Source organism: Pan paniscus, chromosome 10 (assembly GCF_029289425.2).
Source record: "Pan paniscus chromosome 10, NHGRI_mPanPan1-v2.0_pri, whole genome shotgun sequence".
Classification (NCBI taxonomy): domain Eukaryota; kingdom Metazoa; phylum Chordata; class Mammalia; order Primates; family Hominidae; genus Pan; species Pan paniscus.
This window is the reverse complement of record NC_073259.2, coordinates 79520063-79536035: the sequence shown is the minus strand read 5'-3', so window position 1 is coordinate 79536035 and position 15973 is coordinate 79520063. Positions and strand designations below refer to the sequence as shown.

The 15973-nt window shown below is 38.6% G+C and overlaps 1 protein-coding gene across 2 annotated transcripts in view; it reads right to left on the bottom strand.

The window, feature by feature from the left end:
* Positions 1-15973, bottom strand: part of LGR5 (leucine rich repeat containing G protein-coupled receptor 5) — a 147565-nt gene that overhangs the window by 80507 nt on the left and 51085 nt on the right. For both annotated transcript variants that reach the window (XM_003832909.5, XM_003832911.5), the window contains exon 2: positions 1850-1921. In XM_003832909.5, coding sequence (XP_003832957.1) covers positions 1850-1921 — 72 coding nt within the window. The remainder of the gene's footprint in view (positions 1-1849; positions 1922-15973) is intronic.

Sequence of the window (15973 nt, the reverse complement as noted above, 5' to 3'; positions counted from 1 at the left end):
CAAATGGTAGTTCTCTCCGCAAACACCATTGCTTTTTTTGTGATTTTTTTTCAACTATCTTTTTAAAAACTGGCCTTGGAACAGAATTAATATTCACCTCATGAAGAAAGAGGAGTTATTTTGAATGAGTTGGGTCACTGAGGGAGGAAATCTATTAAACAAAGTCCTTGGGGAAGTGAATTATTTATTGATTCAGCTTGTGGTCTAAAGTTGAGGTGTGTGTTGAGGGAGAAGGGAAGCATTTTGCCATGAGATATTATAAGGGAATTAAAGGGAAAAGGATAGGAAGGGCATACCTTAGAAATATGGGGGTAAACAGGGCTGTCTATTCTATATTAATTGTGGAAGTATAGGGAGAACAAGACGGATGTAATTTTTTAAAATTCTGATGTTTGAAAATTATTTAAAATAACCTTTAAAAATGTTGACTAATGTCAATGAAAATCTGTTACTTTTTTCTTAGGGAGTTGACATGTGTAAGAAACTCCTTTTACATATTTTGCTTTCTCATTAGTTCATTCATTAAAAATTTACAGATTATTTATTATGTACCAGCCATGACTAAGACAGACATTGTTCCAGCTCCTATGAAGGTTAAATCCTAGCAATGGAAATGTCCTGAGACAAAAGAGAAGATGGAAAAAAAAGGCCTGGGATCTAGAGTGAAAATCTATTCCATGAATGATAAAACCTTCTATACAATCTAGAAATCTAAGATTCCCTACCATAACCCTTGATATCAATTTTATCACATGCAACTGATTTCGGTAGTAAAACAATAGCATTTCATAAAATATAATGCCATCAAAAATAAATATAGATAAAACTCCAGAGGGGAGAAATTTCAAAATGTTATCCTCTTATTCTCTTGAGAAAATGGTCAACGTAGTGTAATTTGGTTATGATGAAACATTCTTTCCACCTCCCATGGTGGATTCTGTGGTGCATTAACAATTTAAATTACTCCCCAGATTGGACTCTGACTTCAGGATTTATAAAGAAAATATTTTCAAAAGAGGTCATTACCTAAACAATTCCTTTAATCAACAGTCAGAGGATTGACTCAACTGATGGTGCCAAACGTTCTACACTAGGGCTGTGATGGGGTATCACCTCCTTATCCCCATCATTCAAAAGCGTAAGAGGATCAAATGAATTTTTAAATGCAGATTTTTGATTTATACAGTTCTTTTTCATCTTCTGAAAAGTGGTTACTAGACTTAATCAAAATTCCTCTGTGTATCATTAACTAATTTTAGCTTCCTCCTTTTTTAGTTTTTATTTTTAGTGTTTGGAAGAGCCCAGTTTTAAATCTTCTGTGGATTTCACATTTTTCTACTGAAGCCTTGAGGGAAGCTAAATTTAAAAGTAGAGAAATAGTAATTAAAAGTGATTAGGACAAGAAGTTTTGGTGCTATGCAATGTGGACTCAATTCTCCCTGTCATAAGCCGAACCAAGCAGCAGTTTTTGGTTTTGATTATAGCTTTACTTGCGATTTTAATAAACATGAACCAGTATTCAAACTTTTAATATCCTGCTGCTTAACTATTTCCAAAGAGCTATCCAGCTCTTTTAAACAGGCTTTGTTTTAAAATTTTAATTTGTTTGGCTCAGTCTCACCTTAGAAAGTTGTAGCCTTATGGTAAACTCTTTTATAAGTTGATTTCCAGAATCATAAGCAATTCTATTTTTGCCCCCTCCCAACTAAGTGTTTCCTCATGTTCTGAAATTGTTGGTGCTGACAGGTTTTCTGCCTTGTTTTATCTGGTTCCCACAGTAAGTATGAGAGACAAACACAAGAATGTGCCCAGTGTTGACTGGATGCATCAAGACTACAGTGATACTTACAACTCCTCCAGGAAGCGGAGACTGGGCAGGGGATTCGGGAGCAGCTGACTGATGTTGTTCATACTGAGGTCTCTGGGGGGGAAAATAGACAGCGTGTGAGGAGCAGCGAATGCCACCACAAGGAAATCCAGCTGTTCAATTCACACATTTCCAAACAATACAGTAAAGTGAACTCATTCCCCTGCTTGACAAATGAATTGCTATTCTACATCTTAAATATTAATTCCTTTTCTCCAACATTCCCTGCAACATCATGGGCTCTCTATCAAATTAGAGACCCTAGGAGGAACTTACATGGAATTCAAAATGATTTAGACCATTCATGGGCATGGTTGTAATTCTTTATGCTTACATTTATGTGAGTAGGACAGCAAAGGAAACAGACATAACTCAACTCTAGACATAACTCAACTTTGTGTCTTGCTTTAAATTGTGTGACAAAGAGAAATGTCTTCACCGTGCAACTCTAGAAGTCCTGTTTCTCTGGGACTTTAAGCACCTTGTAAAAACAAATGTTTTGATTCAAAGAAATTTAAAAAAAAAACAACAACAAAACAAGACAAAAAGCCTATTCCCTCCTTCTAACATGTTCCTTTTGCAGGTTCTCAGATTGCATTAAATAAGTGAAATGAACCATAAAACGAGGGTGTAAGGTGATCCTGCTCTGTAGCACACTTCCTGCTGGGCCTGCACAGTAGTTCCTGGCACAGGAAACAACAAGCCACTTTAAGCAGAACTCAATCAATTTTTGTTTTAAACGAAACTCTGTGTAATTACATTTTATTCTGGTTTTTTTTTTCCCCCCTATTTCTTTACTGTCTCTTACATAACCCCACAGCATCATGGGTATATGCCCTCTGTATCTCAGAGGCCAAAAGACTGACAGCTGGACAGATTCTAATCAAGACCAATTCAGATTTTATGTAGTCAGCTGAAGGTCACTTAAGAAATGACTTGTTGCACGAACCTGAAGATTCAGAACTTATAGCATTGTATTCTCAGACCAGGCCTCCATTAAAATTTATCTTGAGAAAAGATAATGAAGTTCTTTTCAACCTGAATTATTGCTTTTATTAAAGTGGACACATCCATTGCACCTAACCAGCTGATTTCATTCACAATATAACTTGGTTCTTTTATCAAATATTGACTTTACATCAATGACGCTAAGAATTGAGGAATCATTCACTCTTTGCCTTTAAAAAGTCACAATAATGTGCAAAGAAGAGAAAATATTTTATTAATTGTTTCAGAGTATGGCACCACCCCCAAATTGCTATTAATTTTATTATCTGTTAGTGAACAGTAAATAATGAAGCCAAGTAAATGCTGTGTTCTTAAGCTAAGACTAGACAATGCCATAAATATAGACTAAAATTTTTTTGCATTGTCCATATCCCAAAAATCTGGATTTTTCTGGCGTTGTCTACATAAAAAAGTCAAGTAATTGATAAACAATTTCATTTTTTTGGCAAACATTCCTGTGAAATAGCACAGTCATTAAGTTCACTGAACAGCCATGTTTTAAACTGATCAATGCAGTTTCTGGATTCCTCACAGTGATTATAGAATCTCTGCAAAGACTTGATATTTCTCAGGAATATTCACTTTTTAAAATTTGATATCCTACTTATTTCCTAAAAGGATCAAGGTGGTTTGATTTTGGGGCATGTCTATTGGTAACACAGATCAAACCAGTCTCGACATCAAGACATATGGTGTGGAGAGCATAGATTTTCTCTCATATTTTTCTGTGTGATGTGCAAATCACTTCAGAACAAACATTGATCTTGTTTATCTGCAGAAAGCTCTAAATAGAACATGGTCATTTACATATTAAGGTGATTCATAAGCACTCCACATTATTTTTAATATTTGTTACCCTATTTCAAGCACCTGGAAGTGAGGCTTATGTAAGCATTCACTCTCTGGTTCCCACCTGAACACTTTTTATGGTGGAGGAGACTAGGGCAGCAGAGAAAGCGCAGGCAAGCCTAAGAAGAGCATCTTGGGTGGGAACCTAGACTTTCCTATTTATTAGCTGCATAATCGTGGGAAAACTAACCTCATTATGCAGCCTTCCTTATTTTTAAACAAGGGTGTCTCTATGTTAATAGCTTGAAACCCTATGATTAGCCATTTCCAATCAAAAGGGAGTGACTTAATTCTTTTCTTAAAAAGGAAAGTACCTGGCTGGGCATGGTGGCTCACGCCTGTAATCCCAGCACTTTGGGAGGCTGAGGCAGGTGGGTCACCCGAGGTCAGGAGTTTGAGACCAGCCTGGCTAACATGGTGAGACCCTATCTCTACTAAAAATACAAAAATTAGCCGGGCATGGTGGTGGGCACCTGTAATCCTAGCTACTTGGGAGGCTGAGGCAAGAGAATCGTTTGAACCCAGGAGGCAGAGGTTGCAGTGAGCTGAGGTTGTACCATTGCACTCCAGCCTGGGCAGCAAGAGCGAAACTCTGTCTCAAAAAAAAAAAAAAAAAAAAAAAAAAAAAAAGGAAAGTACCTATCTTTTCCAACAGGAATTAATAACTTTACTGTGCTACCTGACATATCATATTGTAATTCCTCTTAGATAATGACCTAGTACTAGAAAACCAACCCCTTACCACCTGTTTTCTAATACAGGCTGTTTTCTTTTAAAAAGCCTCTAGCAGTTCATATAAACTTGTAGCAGAAAATAACTTTTAATAGCAATGATCTAAGACCAAATGAAATGGGCCTCTAAAATAAAATTCAAAATGGACAAGGTAAAAATTAATTTGCCTGCATTTGCTTTTTTCCCTTCTGTGTGCACTTTTACATTGATGTTAAAATGTAATTATGGTTCTCCAGCTCAGTGTATTCCAAACTATCCACGGTGAAAGACGAAATTTTTTAAATTTCTGATTTGCTGTGGACTTACACTATTATAAACTATAATAAAAATTGATTACTAAAAAGGTGAAATAAAAATACAAAGATATACAAAATACAAGGCTCAATATTTTATTATGTGATTTAACAGAAATAGTTAAATGACTACAAAAGTTTCCAGACTTTACTCTGAAATTCTTATCCTTTGTGGATCAATAAAAACAGCCATGGCCTGGGGTGAATCCTTGACTTCTCTTTGGTGAGCGATGCTCCTCTTGCCTTCATATCAAGAATGGTGAGGCTTAAATTACTTTTAGCCTGCTCATCTTGGACTTACCAATGATAGAATTAGATAATGTTTGGCTGTTAGAGAGGACTGAAACTCACCAGGGTGAGAATGCTCATTATAGGTGAGGAAAATGAGGCTCAGTGAGGTGAGGTGGCCTCTAAGTTTCAGTGCAATATTTAGGGGGAAAGGCCAGGCCTAGAACCGAGGTCTAGGCCCTAGGGTTTTTTGTTTTGTTTTGCTTTCTTTATTTTTGTGTACCACCTTTCTAATTTATGCAAAATATCTTCATTCTGACCCTTAAATTATTTTTAAACCATTCCTTTTATTTTTCTAAAGCATTTGGTCTTTTTGACACCTGGTACACATATAACCTTAGCAGCAAATGAGGGGGTCTTAAAATAATTTCCAAGCCTGTGCATTATTTACTCTTTAAGTAATTATTTTTAAATGCTCTGTTTTTTTAAAACACATCTTGCCCATAATTCAGTTTCCTAAAAATCAATGAAGCCACATAATGAATTTCTTGATGTTTTGTCAAGATACAGAAATTAATTTTGAAGAACTGGTCATTATGTAAAAGGATTTTGTAAGAAATGGATGATTGATTTCCGTTGTGACAAGATGGTCAAATAAGTTAAACCATTCTGCCCTGTCTCTGATCCACCTCTTATCTATGCTATATTACTGATCACATCTAGAAATCTAGAATACAGATTGCAAATTCCATGAGAGCAGTTGTTATATATAGGAACCAACCCAGGAGTTTTAAAAAATGTTGATGTCTGGACTGGCACAGTGGCTCACATCTGTAATCCCAGCACTTTGGGAGGCTGAGGTGGGAGGATTGCTTAAGGCCAAGAGTTTGAGACCAGCCTGGGCAACAGAGGGAGACCTCGTCTCTACAAAAAAATAAAAAATAAAAATAAATAAATAAATAAAAATTAGCTAGATGTGGTGGTGTGTGCCTGTAGTCCCAGCTACTTAGGAGGCTGAGATGGGAGGATCACCTGAGCCTGGGAGGTTGAGGCTGCAGTGAGCCATGGTCACACCACTGTACTTCAGTCTGGGTGACAGAGTGAGCCTCTGTCTTAAAAAATGTTGATGTCTAAGTTTCATCCCCAGGATTTTGGAGTTAACTGATCCAGTGTGGGCGCTGGAGTTTTTAAAAGCTTTTCAGGTGACTCGAATGTTCAGCCAGGGCTGAAAACAACTGCCTGGAGTAACTCTAAATTTCTAGGCCAGTTCTCTGACCTCTACAACTCGAAATTGAGGAAGCTTAAGATAATTAAAGGTACTGTTTCTTATGGGTTCCTATGGGTTCCATCCCAGCAGACAGTATCTTTCCCTTAAAAATGTTTTTGTTACTTGAAGCTCTATTTTTTTTTTCATTTTACAGATGTTAACTAAGCATTAATGTGGTCAGGTTTTATTCTAGGAACACAGTGGAGAATATATCTGAGTCATCTTTAACTTTTCCCTTTCCCACCATCCCTATGTCCATAAGCCCCCTGGTGTTAATTGTACTATAGAGTTCGCTTCCTGATCTGGCCCCTCTTCTTTCTTCTTGGCTGCCTTTGGTTAGGCCCTTGTACTGCTGAAAACTGTTCTGCTCTCCATGTTTACTGTTTCTCCTCATTCTGGGTCATCTTCTACACCACGGCCAGAAAAGTCGCCCTGAGAAGTCTGTCTGGTCATCACTCTACACAGAGCCACTGCTACCCAAAAAGGAATGCAGCCCCTCAGGTAGATGAATTAAAAGAGGGCTCCCTCTCTTGAGGGGCTGAAGAATTAAAGAAAATACCCTCTTCCTCCTGGGGTAACAGCTACAGAGCAAGCAGGATGAATGGCTTGGCAAGCAGAGCTCGATCTAGAGTTTAGACCCCATGAAGGAGACTCTGTGCAGGATACAACCTGTCCAACGGTAGCCATACAGGACAGCACTATCTGAGAACTTCCGTTGGCTCCTGCCTCTGGGAGGAAATGATGCCCAAACTCCTCAGGCTCTTCACAATCTGGTTTAATGTGGGTTTCCATCTTGATCTCATGCCACTTTCCTCCATGCAATGTGTGATCTAGTTACATGGAAATTCTTACCGTTTCCCTTTGCATGTGTCTTTACATGTGTGGTTCTCTTCCCTGGAATGCATTATCCTCTCCATTTCCAAATTACCACTCCCCCATATCTCTTCCAAGGCCATTCAAGATCTAGTTCAACAGACCCTTGCCATTCTGACACAACCTCTTATCTTTCCATCTTCATTGTTCTCTATTTCAACCTCCAGTCCTTTGATACATCCTGTATCAAAGCTCATCTTAGCCCCAAAACCTAGGCTGTTGCTCTCCTGGATCACCATGTCACCAACACTCTCAACTCCCTAGCCCCTGTCGTTTGTTTTACTTTCCTGGAAAAACCTCAGCTCTGGAAAAACACCATGATTCCTTTATCTTCTCTGTTATTATCCCAGGATACTGAGTGCTACCAGAAAATTAAAAAAACCTCATAAATGTGCAGATCGGTGACTATAAATTCATGGTCTTTGTGTGTTTGTAACACCAGTGCCCAATTCTGTGCTTTGCTGTTGCTCAACTTACTCCCATGGGAACTGCTGCCAGCCTTTACCACTTGCCTTGAACCTCTTCATCAATGACCACTCCCATCATGCTCATGGGGCACCTGTCCTCTTACTGCACGGAAATAACTGGGATTCTTCGGACCACCAGGGATGTTCTCCTTTGTCCCCTGCTTACAATACCCATACCTTCCTCCTTATTAGCTTTCCTTATGGATCCCTTCCCCTTTAGCATACTACAGCACATTACTGTGTGCTATAAACTGAAGGTTTGTGTTCCCCCAAATTCATATGCTAAACCCTGAATCCCTAAAGTGGTGATATTTGGAGATGGTGCCTTTGGGAGGTAATTAGGTCATGAAAGAGGAGCCCCCATGATGAGATTAGTGTCCTTACAAAAAGAGACATGAGAGGGCTCCGCTGTCTGCCACTTAAGGATACAATGTGTGTAAAACAAAAATGCTAACCACTACACTATGGAACCATGTTAAGGATACAATGTGAAGTTGGTCAACTGAAAACTGAGGGAGCTGACCCCCAGAGGACACTGGATCTGCTGATACCTTGATCTTGGACTTCTCAGCCTCTAGAACTGTGAGATATATGTTTTTGTTGTCTAAGACACCCAGTTTATGCTAATTTGTTGTAGCAGCCTGGACAAATGGCTATACTGCCTCTAAGAGCATGAGGTATAGAACTCTTCTGAAATAAAATACTCTTGGGAGCAAACTCTCTTTGTGTTTTGCTCACCTTTCACAGTGATTGTTTTTGCTTGTAATTAAATTTTCCTTTTCAGTTGATCCTATTTGTTTTCTTTCCTAGGGATTCCTCAAAGATTCTCATTCATTGAAAGGTGCCCTTCTACCCCCATGCCCACGTGCCACTAACTGCTGCTTCTCCTCCTCTTTTTCCTTCTGCTCCCCACTTCTTTTCTCCTTCTTTTCCCTTTCTTCATATTCTTCTTCTGAAGTATGTTTCCTATCATTTCTATGGATTTGTTGTGAGGGAGATGACTAAAGTAAGTACTTTGTTCATCATCTTAAAATTCAGCCATAGTTGAGATTTGGTATTTGAATCAGTGAATAAGGAAGTCCTTTTTACAGTGTTACTATTTTAAAAAATTAAGGAAACAAAAAAAAATCGATGCTCTTGCTTTAATCTCTGCCACAGTCGAAGACAAATATTTACATCTTTAGCAGCACAGTGCAATTCCTATTTCTTCTAAGTATAATCATTTTAAATTTGTCTTTGGAGATCCAGTAGCATTTAGCTCTCTGCCAGATACCTTTGACAACAATGGATCTTGGCTGGAGCCATTCCAGCACTTTTTAATCGATCACTTTTCAAATATACTTCTAGAGACAATATACTTCTTGTGAATCTCAAAAGGCAAGGTGCAGGCTTGAGTAGCATTTTATTATAGTATGAATAGTATTATTTCCAGGTACTTTTAAAATGTTATCATTTTTAACTCCAAAACACTGTATCCTTAAGAATTTTTTTTATTGAAGTATAACATATACAGGAAAATGCATAAATTCTGTGTCCAGCCGGATAAATTTTCCTTCCTTCCTTCCTCCCTCCCTCCCTCCCTTCCTTCCTTCTTTCCTTCCTCCCTCCCTCCCTCCCTTCCTTCCTTCTTTCCTTCTTTCCTTCCTTTCTTCCTTCCTTCCTCTTTCTCTCTTTCTTTCTTTTCTTCTTTCAACTAAGGTTTCACTCTGTCACCCAGGCTGGAGTGCACTGGCATGATCATGGCTTACTGCAGCCTCAACCTCCAAGTCCCAAGTTATCTCCCCACCTCAGCCTGCCAGATAGCTGGAACCACAGGTTTGCACTACCATACTTGGCTAATTAATTTTTTTTTTTTTTTTGTAGAGATGAGGTTTCACTATGTTGCCCAGGCTGGTCTTGAACTCCTTGGCTCAGTTGATTCTCCCACCTTGGCCTCCCAAAGTGCTGGGATTACAGGCATGCCACTGCGCCTGGCCCCTGATGAATTTTCACAATGTGAACACACCTCATAAACTAGCACAAATCAAGAAATAGAATATTGACATCACCTCAGAAACCCCTCATGTTCTCTTCCATTCATTGCTCCCCACCAAAAGTAACCATTCTCCTGACATCTAACATTTTATATTAGTTTTGCTTCTTTTTAATCTTTCTGTAAATGAAATCATTTATAGACATTTTTGTGTCTAGCTTCTTCACTCATTATATTTGTTAGATTTATCCTTATGTTGTGCATAGCAATAGTTTATTCCTTCTTAATGCAACATAGTGTTTCATTTTATCATTACACCACAATTTATGTACCCACTCAACTGCTGATGGAGATTTGGATTGTTTTTAGTTTGTGACTATTATGAACAGTACTGCTATAAATATTCTTAAACACATTTATTGAACATTCATATGTGTACATATTTGTTAGGTACATATCTAGGAGTAGAATTGCTGAGTATTGGTGTACGCATATGTCTGCTTTAATAGATACTGCCAAATAGTTTTCTAAAGTGGTTATATCAATTTATACTCCCGCAAGTAGCCTTTAAGAATACCAATTATTTCATATCCAGTAGTTTCCATTTGTTGTCACCAAAATTGTTATCATTTCTCTCTCTCTCTTTTTTTTTTTTTTTTCTTTTTTGTTGAGATGGAGTCTTCCTCTGTTGCCCAGACTGGAGTGCAGTGTGATCTCAGCTCACTGCAACCTCCACCTCCTGGGTTCAAGTGATTCTTCTGCCTCAGCCTCCCGAGTATCTGGTACTACAGGCATGTGCCACCACGTCCAGCTAATTTTTTGTATTTTTGGTAGAGACACAGTTTCACCATGTTAGGCAGGATGGTCTTGATCTCCTGACCTGGTGATCCGCCCGCCCTGGCCTCCCAAAGTGCTGGGATTACAGGCGTGAGCCACCTTGCCTGGCTTTTTTCTCTTTTTTATTTTAGTCATTTTGGCATGTACAGTGATATCACATCGTGGTTATAATTTGCATTTTCCTCATGTCTCATAGAGCTGAGCATCTTTTCACGTGACTTTGACCATCAGGATACCCTTTTTTTGCAAAGTGCCAGCAGAACATTTTATCTTATTTGATGACCTTTGAATTAGAAGTAAAACATACTTGCTGTAACAAGTGAAACTATACACTGATAAGTAAGGAAAGGGCTAATAATCTTTCTTTTTCTAATATTACTCTCATTTTCTAATATTACTTCTCCTGGGGTTTCAAAGGAATTCTTTTGAAAGAGTTAATAGTGTAATAGTTAAAAGTGTGTATTCTGTAGATATTTTGTCTTAGTTTGAGTCCTGGCCTTGATATTTCAGAGTTGAGTAATCTTGAGCAAGTTATTTAACATCTTTGTACCTCAGTTCCCTCATCTGCATCATCTGTGAAATAGAGATAATAGTATCTACTTCATAAAATTGTTATGAGAAATGTTAAAGTAAAATTAAAATGGAGACCAGGCCTGAAAAATTTATGAGCAAATAAAACCAGCTAGGGCTTAAAAGTAGCCTTCATCTAGCTTAAATTGCAAATATAGGTGGAACCTGACTGGGGTCACACTGCAGATATAAGCTAAACTTAACTTGGGACATTTCTGGTAAATGTTTATGTTGAACAGAAATTAAACTTAACTCTAGTCAATCATAAGCAGCCAACTAAGATATAATTATGTGACTAAGAACTTCCCAAAAAAGTACCCCCAAAAGGATAATTATGTAACTGTAAGTCAATCTGATTTCTTTGTTTTACTTTTGCATCTTCCCATAAATGCTTGCCTCTGATGTTCTGCACTGGAATGCGAAAACTCTGTTGGTCTGGTGTTCCCCAACTCATGAATTACTTCTTACTCAAATAAACTCTAAAATTTTGCTGTGCTTTAGATTTTCTTTAAGTTTGGTGTCAGAAGTGGGATTCAAAGGAGACCCCCCCCCCATGCCCCAAACCCCTGGGCCATGCCACTAGGTGTATCAAGGAACCAGGCAAAAGGTACCTGCTGAGCCCATGGAGCTCACTGCTTTCTCACTACATCTGGAGGTCCTGGTTAAGTCCCTCTCAGATTTCAAGCTCCACAATTTGTGTCCTGAGCTCTCCAAGTTTATCTGAATCATTTTATTCCCTGTTGTAACCAGAGATCAAATTTGAGTGCTTGACATAAACTAGACTAGGTCCAGTCTAGTGCACTAGTTTCCAGAATAGATCTGGAATCCAGATTGGGATCTCGAGGTTAAACTGGGTATTCAATAGGAACTAGACTGAGTTTGTAGTTGGAAGCCTCAGGTAGATAGAATTTTAAAAAGACAGGATATTATGGGTTTGTCAATATCTAAGGAGTCTGGGACTCCTCTGCTGGGAACACCAGCAAATTTTTTATTTAGAAATTATAGACCGCAAACTTGTGCCATTCTAGAAAAATGGGTGTGCCTACAAGAAATAATTTGAAGTTGCAGTGGCCACAATGGGGAAGTTTTAATCTAGATAAAATTGTTTATTTATGGGGCATAATGGAAAAGAATGGATCTTAAATACCTCAGAAACAATGGCATGCATTTTTTGATTGGCATACAGAGGCTTACAAAGAACTAGCTGATCCAAAATTGCCTCTCTAAAAGACTCTTTACTCAAGCCAGGCGCAGTAGTTCAGTGGTTCATGCTTGTAATCTCAACACTTTGGGAGGTCTCAGTGGGAGGATTGCTTTAGCCTAGGAGTTCAAGACAAGCCTGGGCAACATAGTGAGACCTAGTCTCTAGAAAAAAAAATCAAGGCCGGGCGCAGTGGCTCACGCCTGTAATCCCAGCACTTTGGGAGGCTGAGGCGGGCAGATCACGAGGTCAGGAGATCAAGACCATCCTGGCTAACACGGTGAAACCCCGTCTCTACTAAAAAAAGTATAAAAAATTAGCCGGGCATGGTGGCGGGCGCCTGTAGTCCCAGCTACTCAGGAGGCTGAGGCAGGAGAATGGCATGAACCCGGGAGGCAGAGCTTGCAGTGAGCCGAGATCACGCCACTACACTCCAGCCTGGGGGACAGAGCGAGACTCCGTCTCAAAAAAAAAAAAAAAAAAAAATCAAAAAATTAGCTGGGCATGGTGGCCCATGCCTGTGGTCCCAGCCACTTGATAGGCCGAGATGGGAGGATCACCTGAGCCTAGAGGGTCACCGCTTCAGTGAGCTGTGATGGCACCACTGCACTCCAGCTTAGGCGACAGAGCATGACCCTGTCTCGAAAAAAAAAAAAAAAGCTTATTTACTAAAATCAAATAAGACAACTGAAAAGCTTAAGCAATAAATTGAGGGCAAAAGTAAGGAAATTATGTGGTAACTGATGTGACTTTGTTTCCTGCCTTTATTCTCCTCTACCTAATTATTCTAAATCCACAAACTCATTGGTGAAACCATCTCTTTCTCCTAAACCTACTAATCCTTTTGCTCAATTACATTTTTATCTGGAGAATAAAGACAGGAAGGAAGTTAAGTAAATGCCTCATAAAGTTAGGCCCTCAGAATACGCAGGTTTGGCTCCTATAAATAATTTTATTCCTTGGTCAAAAACTGAACTCAGAGCCATAGCAAAATATTTTCCAAATTGCAAAGAAAATCCACAAAAATTTTCTGAGGAATTGAGAATCCTCATAGGAGTCTATGACCCTGTGTTTCCTGATTTATATCAGTTTATACACATAATATTAAGACCCAGAGATGTACACAAATGGATAAAAAGAGCAGGATGGGATAAGCCTGAGGAAAGGACTGCTGACTCTTCAATAGTTACTTCTAGGGATGGTAAAAAAGATGCCAGAAAAATAGCCGAAAAACTGTTGGAAACGATCCCTATTGTCTTCCCACAAAAGATTGGTCCATTATTCAACCATGTATACAAACAAAAAGAAATAAATTAGTTTCTGATTACAAGGCTAGATTTGTTAAACATTCTGGTCTTAAAATACAGCAGGGAAAATTTTCTGCTGAAACTGAAATAGCTCTTACAGACTTATTCATTCATGGGCTCTGACCAAAGCTTGGTGACCTGATTAAAAAATGAAAGATTGGATGGGAAGTTACTGATACAGCTGAATTAGTCATCATGGTTGAACATCTTGAGAGAACTTTAGAACAAGAAAAAGGTGAAATGCTGAAAGAAAAAATATCAAAGGCTTCTATGTTTACAGCTGCAACAGCTACAGGGACAAAGTCCAAGAGGGCCTCTTCATGCATATCATAACTCAAAATCAAGAGGTCCTGAACAAAGAAACCCTGTACCTTAAGATGTCTGCCATCATTAGAAACAGTCAGACCATTGGAAAAAAGATTGTCCACTCTAGTATCAGTCCCTAACTTCCTCTGTTAGAGAAAATTCTCAACGGTTTGGCTCTCAAGACAATAATTAACATGAATGGGGTTCTGAGGGATTCTCTGGTAAGTTACTTCCTATAATACCCTTATGTTTATAAGGAAACTCAGATCAAGATCAATGGGGAGTCATGTATACACAATGTTGGTGGATACCGGAACCACCTTATCCACTTTAAACCCCACCCTGATAAACCAACACATCTCTTGGAGTGAAAAAATATTTCTGTGGTGGGGGTTTCAAATCAAGTTCAGAGAATTCCTATGTCTAAACCAGTTGAAATGCTGAACTAGTTTCAGAGAAGCATGCCTTCTTACTATGTGACACCACTCCAGTAAAGATACTGGAATGAGATTTGCTTTCTAACCTAAGAAGACACATAAAACTCTCTTCAGAAGGAAAAATAACCCTAGAAGTCTCTGATCCTCCTGAACCTAAACTGCTTTGTTCTTACGAGTGGGAGTTGATAACTTTGAAAGCCAAACTTATACCAACCCCAACCTTTCTGGAGTACCCCAATATCTGTGGGCTTCCTCCTCAACTGACAGAAAAAATTATAAGTCCTGAACCTATAAATATCCAACTAGACCATTCTAAGCCATTGCCTAAATTTCCCCATTTACCACTAAAGTTAGAGGCAATCCAAGGACTTTCACCAATTGTAGAGGAGTTAATAAAACAAATATTTGTAATTACTTGTACTAGTCCCTATAATACTCCAATTCTATTAGCTAAAAGAGCTAATGGATGAGGTTGGAGATTTGTTCAAGACTTATGTGCAACAAATACAATTATAATTCCAAAATTTCCTGTGGTTCCAAATCCTAACACTTTGTTATCTAGTGTGCCTACAGCTGCCAAATGATTCACAGTGATAGATGTCTGCTCTGTCTTCTTCAGCATTCCACTTGATAAGAAGAGCCAATATTTGTTTGCCTTTATTTGGAAAAAACAGCAATACACCTGGACTGTAATGCCACAGGGGTCCACTGATGCCTCATGTTATTTTTTTCAGGCATTACACCAAGACCTGTCAATCTCACAATTTCCTAGAAATTCCACTACTATTTAATATGTAAATAATTTATAGTTATGTTCTTCTACCAGATAAAACTCTGTCATAGATTCAACTTCTTTCTTATAACCATTACCTTAGAAGGGACATGAAGTCTCCATGGAAAAACTTTATTCTCTAAAGAAAAGGTCTATTACTTAAGACATGATTTGACTGGAAAGAGACTTTCCCTCTCACCTGAACAAAAAAAAAGTCAATCTAAGGTTTCCCTAGACTCATGACTAAGAGATAATTAAAAGGATTCCTTGGACTTTGGGGATACTATAAAACTTGGGTCTTCAACATTTTTCTGTTGGCATCCCCCTTATATAAACTTACAAAAAATCTGTCTTAAACTCTGTATTAGTTCATTTTCACACTGCTATGAAGAAATACCCAAGACTGGGTAATTTATAAAGAAAAAGAGATTTAATGAGCTCACAGTTCCATATGGCTGGGGAGGCCTCATAATCATAGCAGAAGGCAAAGGAGGAGCAAAGGCATGTCTTACATGGTGGCAGGCAAGAGAGCATGTGCAGGGGAACTGCCCTTTATAAAACGATCAGATCCCTTATTCACTATCATGAGAACAGCATTGGAAAAACCCACCCCCATCATTCAATTACCTCCCACCAGGTCCCTCTCATGACATGTGGGTTTTATGGGAACTACAATTCAAGATGAGATTTGGGTGGGGACACAGCCAAACCATATCAAAGTCTTTGCTATGGGAAGGTAATCATGAACAAACTTCCCATCAGATAAAACTGGCCTTACAACAGCCTTCAGCTTTAAGGCTTCTGAATTATATAAAATGTTTTACATTGTTTGTTTACAAACATGATGGTTAGGCCTCGGGAGTCCTGGCTCAGGAACACAGGGAAAGAAAGCGACTGATTGCTTATTAGAGTCTCCAGTTAGATCTAGTGGCCAGAGCATATTCAAGTTGTCTGAAAATAGTGGCAGCAGCAGCTAAATTAGAAGAA